Raw genomic sequence first — 6,824 nt, 5'->3', positions numbered from 1 at the left:
ACTGCCTGCTTATGAGCGAGCATGCTTAAATATTGGCTGAAGCTGAAGATAATGCACATTGGTCTAAATATTGGCTTTAAACCGTGCATTAAAATCTGGGTTACGGTGTTCGTAGTCTGCTTTTTTGGCTCTAAAACTGAGTGTAGTTATTACATGGTGAGGCTGGACGTTGGCTCCAGGGCTAATTTAATGGATAAATCTAAGGCCGTCTACGAATGCGCCTCCGGTTTCGGCCACGCCATCGCATTCAGGTCACTACTACACTTCCAGGATTGAGTGGATATTTCAGAATCAAGAAGTAATCTAGACTAAGTTACGTGGGCTTGGTTCTCAAAATTTCCTTTTAATCACAATAATTGCATTTATCATCCATGGCACATAACTGCGCAGTTGTTGAACAAATGTCGACAAATATTGGTAGGAAAATGGCGTCCAGGGTAGAGTTGTACTCGGCAGGTTATTGGTGGAGCATCGGCAGGACGTGCCACCACTGCTTCGGCTATGTGGCAGCATATTAACACATAGGTGTTTGCATGGCACCCAACCACACATGGTCTACCTTTAATCCCCTCTATGATTGTTAATAAAACATCATTGCTTCACCAATACATTTATTCAACCCGGCCGGTTCACTTCTGCTTACAGCTCCTGACTCGAAACTCTAAATGGCTTGACATGCAGGGTTCCATAGGGCGCAGTTCTTCATGAGCCCCTGCAGAGAACCGTTCTTGAACGACAGCAGTGAAGCGCTTAAACAATTGGGTACATCTGTAAACGAACCGAAAAATTTAACAACTCACATGCAGCCTATGACAAACTTGAGACATCAAAACTGTTGTACAACGAATGAGTGCATTTATATTCAGGTACTATTGCATTGGAAAACCATAAACACAGGCATTCGTGATATGAAAAATATGGAAACAACTAAGGTGTTCCCAGGAATCGCAAAATCATGAGGACAACTTGGTTACTTCTAGGGTTTGAAAGTTTGAACGTTTTGGAAAGAAGGTAGAATGATAACAGTAGGGTATCAATAGGCACACAAGGCACATATAGGCACTTTTTGTCGGCAAGAGAAAACCTCCATTAAGCCCCCAACACGACCAAAATGAATGTGTTCTTCAGAGAAGGCTGCCCTATCTGCCCTATATCAACCTGTTCTAGATCTACCTCTCTATCTAACTACATTGTATATTTCATTTCTCCCTATTCTTTGCTGTTACTTAATTTATGTGCAAGGAAACTGAGTTTCCCTGTAGAATTGTTGAACTTACGTAGAAGTCTATCAGAGTGATGTTTAAGCTATCAATCCTCAGATAGACCCAACTTGGTAGAGAATGAGCCAGGTTGGGGAATGTGGTGGTGCCATTTGATATTGGCACCATCCATGTGGCACCATCTTTTTTGGCCGTGATTGTCAGTGTGGTACCGAGGAGGACGCCACAGACGTCGTAAGCTGTCAAGTTAGTTGGCCAGTGGAAGACGACATCAGACGCACCCACATGATAGGAGTACAGGTTCCGATCATCTCCAAGTTGGTAGAGAGGTACTGTGAAAGAATGGCATCCTTTTTGAGTGGGTCGTATAGCGCATATAGAGTCGTTTTATTGCAACACTGCAATAAAATATATCGTACCTAATATTGTACATGAAATGCTTGGTATTATACCAGTAAACGGATGTGTGTTGTATGGTAATACCCAGAGTTAAATTTTTCAGCCATCCATTTCTAGTTGGACCTATGCTAATGGTCTAATTTAGGGTTCTTACATGGGAAGAACTCGTCACCAGTGTTAGGTTTGCCGTCTATCGGCTGGGAGTACCCGATGTAGAGCGAAGAAGTCAGGCAAATATCAGGCACCTCCGCTGTACCGATCACGATGGTGCTTTTTGGTTCCGATATGGGGAAGTCAAGAGTCGGACCAGTGCGCGATTCGTCCGTGTAACCGATGACAAACTGAATGGTGAACATGATGAAGCTACCGCAGCCAGGGGAAACCTGTAGGGTTAACGGTTGCTGAGTTAGAGAAGGGGATGGATGTGGACAGTGGCTGTGGGCAGTGGGTGTGGACAGTGGGTGTGGACAGTGGGTGTGGACAGTGGGTGTGGACAGTGGGTGTGGACAGTGGGTGTGGACAGAGGTGGGCAGTAGCGCGCTACATGTAGCGGCCGCTACTAGCGGCCACTCCATTTTCAGTAGCGATAGCAGTAGCGGCGGTACATTTAAGGCAATGTAGCGGTAGCGGTAACGCCCGCTACATATTTAAGTAGCGATACGAGGTTTTGCCGCTGCAGCGCTACCGCTATATTTATAGATAAAGCCTTTAGATTTTACTTAATAGTATTAAATATTATTTTAAAAACAGCATGATACATGCATAATATAAATTACAGAATAAAACTGAACGAAAGATTTCGGTGTAATGTCAATCTCAGCCTGTTACTAGTGTCAACATGTTAGTTGTTACTTGTTAAGTTGTTACCAGTTACCACTTACAGATATTTTTTCATGTTCCAGTTTGCTTACAGTTATTTTTATGTTTCACCTTTCCTACATGGATGTCTAGTTTAATCTACCAATCTTAAAAATAATCCATATATATTTATATATAAAATACTGATTTTTCATATGTATATGTGGATAATTTTTGAGATTGGTAGATTAAAGTAGACATCAATGTAGGGAAGGTAAAACATAAAAATAACTGTAACTTTTATTTACTGTATCTAACCCGTACTAGTTCGGTTAGGTTAATTGCAGTAAAGTTGCATTGATATGTTTTAAAAATGTTTTATTATCATTAAATGTTTATGAGTAAATCCCAATAGCAGAACAATAAATATTTAGAGATTTCCAACAATTTTGGCCATTGTAGCAGCTAATGTAGCAGCGCTACATTTTACTGTAGCGGTAGCGCTCGCTACAATCTAGTGGGAGTAGCGGTAGCGGTAGCGCCCGCTACATTTAGAGCATGTAGCGGTAGCGGCCGCTACATTAAGAGCATGTAGCGGTAGCGGTAGCGCCCGCTACATTTAGAGCATGTAGCGGTAGCGGCCGCTACATTTAAAAGTAGCGCTGCCGCGCGAGCTCTGGGTGTGGACAGTTGTATAGTTCAACAATTTCTCTTCCACCAAATTTTCAAATTTGGTTCAAATTACCCGTCGGTTATACTAATAATATCCAAACTCAATCCAACGCTGACTTTGACTTTCCATCAGTCACTATTCAGCATTCATGCACAGTTTCCACTGCACAAATGAAACTTAATGGCTATAATGGCTACCAAACTGGTCGAGTTAAAAGTGATTGAACATAGAGACAGCAGTGGCGGCCAGTACCACACAGAGACAGTAGTGGCGGCCAGTACCACACAGAGACAGTAGTGGCGGCCAGTATGACTGTCAAATAATAATCGCCACTATTTAACGTGCTGTTGGCCTCGTGTATACCTTGTGACCTTGTGAAGAGTTTAGGAGGTCGTAGTCCACGGTCACGCTGATGCGCCGCCTTCGTCGTCCTCCGTCTCCGAGTCGTCGTCGGATGTAACGTTGGACGTGTTCCGTATATTTGCCCTCCTTTTGCCAGCTGATGCAAGATGCAGTTGCTTGTCACTTGCTGAGGGTGGTTTCCAATTACAGGACAATCCGGGATCTTTCTCAACCAATTTTTCAGTCGTCTCATGAATGTTGCAAGGGTAAACTCCCCTCCTCTCAGCGCTTTTGGCAAGGCATTAAATAGCCTCGGTCCTACCACGGACAGTGATCCCTCACGAAGAGTCTGTACTCTGGCCGCGGCTCGTTTATTAAATGGGGGAATCCTGCACAGTCTCCCCCTTCTTTCGTTGTAATATGTCATTATTTTGGAGGTCTCACTTTCAAAGTTGGGAGCCAGTCCGTTTATCATCTTCCAAGTGTACAGTATGATATACCTTCCTCTTCTCTCCAGTGAGTACAGTTCCAGGTGTTTCAGCCTTCCCCAGTAGTTCAGGTTCAGCTCCCTCATGCCGCTGATCCTGTACGTTAAGGTCCGCTGCAATGCCTCCAGTTTTCGCACCGCACCCGCCTTGAGTGGCGACCAAAGTTGGCAGCAATACTCAAGATTGGGGAGCACGAGGGCTCTGAAGAGTGTAATCACTGGTGCTGCTTCTCTCGTTCGAAATGTCCGCCATATCCACCTCATCCGTTGCGGGCTGCGCGCGACTATTTCCTCGATATGGGCATCGAACGTGGCTTCAGTACTCATCAACACTCCAAGATCTCGAACTAGTTGCTTCTCCTCAATTTCTGTGCCATCTGATGCCAAGTAGCGATGTGGCATCCCGACCTCTGTGCGGACTCATCTGTGATCTTCATCAGCACTCTTGTATCGTCCGCGAATGATGATGTAGATGCGTGGGTGAGTTCCGAGTCTTTGTCGGCAATGTGGGTGAGGAAGAGGATCGGTCCAAGCACTGAGCCCTACGGGACTCCACTTTTCACCTTCGCTTCTATCGATTTCGAGTTTCCAATTGCGACAGCTTGTACTCTATCTGTAATGAAGTTGTGGATTCACCTCAACAGGCTTCCTCCTACCCCCAACAGCCTCAGCTTTCCAAAGAGCACCCCATGGTTAACTTTGTCAAAAGCTTTAGCAAAGTCCAGGTATATCACGTCCACGCCAGCTCCCTCTTCCGGCTGGGCCACTAGACGATGATGGTGCTCCAGTAACTGTGACAAACAGGAACGATTACGCCGGAAATCATGTTGTCCGTTATTAACCATGGTCGTCCGTTATTAACCATGGTCGAAACCATGACACGAGGTCGCAGTTAGCATTTGAAAGTTGTACTGGCCGCCACTAGTGTCCCCGTGTTGTACTGACCGCCACTACTGTCTCCGTGTTGTACTGGCCGCCACTACTGTCCCCGTGTTGTACTGACCGCCACTACTGTCCCCGTGTTGTACTGGCCGCCACTACTGTCCCCGTTAATAGAAGACAACTTAGCGGTAATATTGGTCTTGTATGTGTCATCCTGACCCGCAGGGTATCATTGCAACGGACAGAAAGTGGGTCAGTATTCGGACAATATTATGTCCAATTATTATTAAGTATCAAAACACATTAGTATCCTATCACTTGACCCATTCATATTGCTGAGCTTGAACTCCTGAGTACGTACGAGTTGAATACTAATTCAATCAAATCAGGTGGAAACATTATGGAAAAATTAGTGACTTTATATGAAAAAATTAATTTTTATGTTCACATGTTGAACAAAATCACCTCGTTTAATTCCAGTATGAATCTTCCCCAAAACTACATAGTCCAAATCAAAGCTACATAGTCTGAACCCAAACTAAATAGTCCAAACAAAGCTACATAGTCCGAACCTAAACTACTTAGTCCGAATCAGAGCAACATTGTCGGAACCACAGTTACATAGTAACCAATTTCCAGTATTTGAAAGTAGAATATTGAGTAGGTCTACCATCATTTGTGGTACCTGGCTTGGTAGTCGCAACCGTCTGGGCGGTGGTACCGAACTTTTCTCCGGTGGGGAGACCGAAGGAGACGGTAACGTTTGTGCCGCACCCTGGGACGTTCAATATTTCCGTTCCCGGTGGAGTGTCTTCGACGTACTTTTCCTGGCCGGAGAAGCTGACGATGAAGCCGGGGTAGTTGCAGCCACCATCGTTTGAAGTCCACGTCACGTCGAAGTTGTTATTCGTACTCGGCGTCAGGTTCGCAGCCACCGTCAACACTTTGAAATTTCCTGTTGAATAGTCCAAGAAGAAAAGCGTTTACTTAGAATAGTCCCTTCACACCTTCCTTTAACTGACAAGAAAAATTAGGATTTTTACAGAGGTATCCAGTCTCCGAAATTTAATTAAATTTTCGGTTGCAGCAACGAACCGCACCCCCCGAAACTGGACTGGACCAGAGATGAGCAATGTGAGTTGCGAGAGTTTGCAAGAAGACTGGTCTTCAATATATTATTGCAAACACAGTGCAAAATTCACCCCTAATGTGAGGTCGGGATCAAAAACAACTACTTGGCACCCAGAGGTGGGCAGTAGCGCGCTACATGTAGCGGTAGCGGTAGCGGCTCTACATTTAAGGCAATGTAGCGGTAGCGGTAGCGCCCGCTGCATATTTAGGTAGCGATACAAGGTTTTGCCGCTACAGCGCTACCGCTACATTTATAGATAAAGCCTTTAGATTTTACTCAAGGGGACCGGCTACCCTCCAACAAAAGTTTTTTGTTTGCAGACGGATCGTTTTGAAACTTGGTACACATATGTAAAACAGAAATATAAGACCTTTTTGTTCATGTAAATTAAAAAAAGGAAAGAAAACGTGGAATTAATAGAAAACGGCAAATAAGGGGTACTCTAAAAAGTTTATAACTTTTGCAAATCACATGCTACAATGTCGAGACACATATCATTCGATTTGTAACAATAATATCTAGCGACTGTAGAACCCCGATTTTTGATTTTCCTCATCGTTTTTTCGCGTTCTTCCCATTTTTTCACATATTTACCGCCCCACCTTCCTCGACCCCCTCCCATATATAAGTTAAACCATAGCACATATTAAAAAAAGGCTTCTAGAGTCGCTAGGTATTGTTTTTACAAATCGAATGGCATGTCTCTCATTTCCGTAGCTTGAAAACTGTTGGAATTATAATTTTTTTAAGATGGCGTTTTTTTGGATTTTTAAATTGTTCAGGGGAGCCAAATAAAGTAAAATTCATTGAAAACAGAAGAATATGCCCAAAAAGTCTTGATGTTGTAGCCCAAGCTTTCCCATTGCCAATTATTTGCATTCAAGGTACCAG

At 43.9% G+C, this 6,824-nt stretch overlaps 1 protein-coding gene across 1 annotated transcript; it reads right to left on the bottom strand.

Moving 5' to 3' along the window:
* Positions 1–602: 602 nt before the first annotated feature.
* Positions 603–2,002, bottom strand: LOC108676744 (the record flags this gene model as incomplete). Its single annotated transcript, XM_018164876.2, is given in 3 exon segments — positions 603–768; positions 1,278–1,552; positions 1,774–2,002. Coding segments are annotated over 3 exon segments (522 nt in total), but the record flags the coding sequence as incomplete, so codon positions are not given.
* Between the last annotated feature and the right edge of the window lie 4,822 nt (positions 2,003–6,824).

Source organism: Hyalella azteca, unplaced genomic scaffold (assembly GCF_000764305.2).
Source record: "Hyalella azteca isolate HAZT.00-mixed unplaced genomic scaffold, Hazt_2.0.2 contig4698, whole genome shotgun sequence".
Taxonomy (NCBI): Eukaryota; Metazoa; Arthropoda; class Malacostraca; order Amphipoda; family Hyalellidae; genus Hyalella; species Hyalella azteca.
The sequence above is the reverse complement of the archived record's forward strand: the minus strand, read 5'-3'. Positions and strand labels throughout refer to the sequence as shown.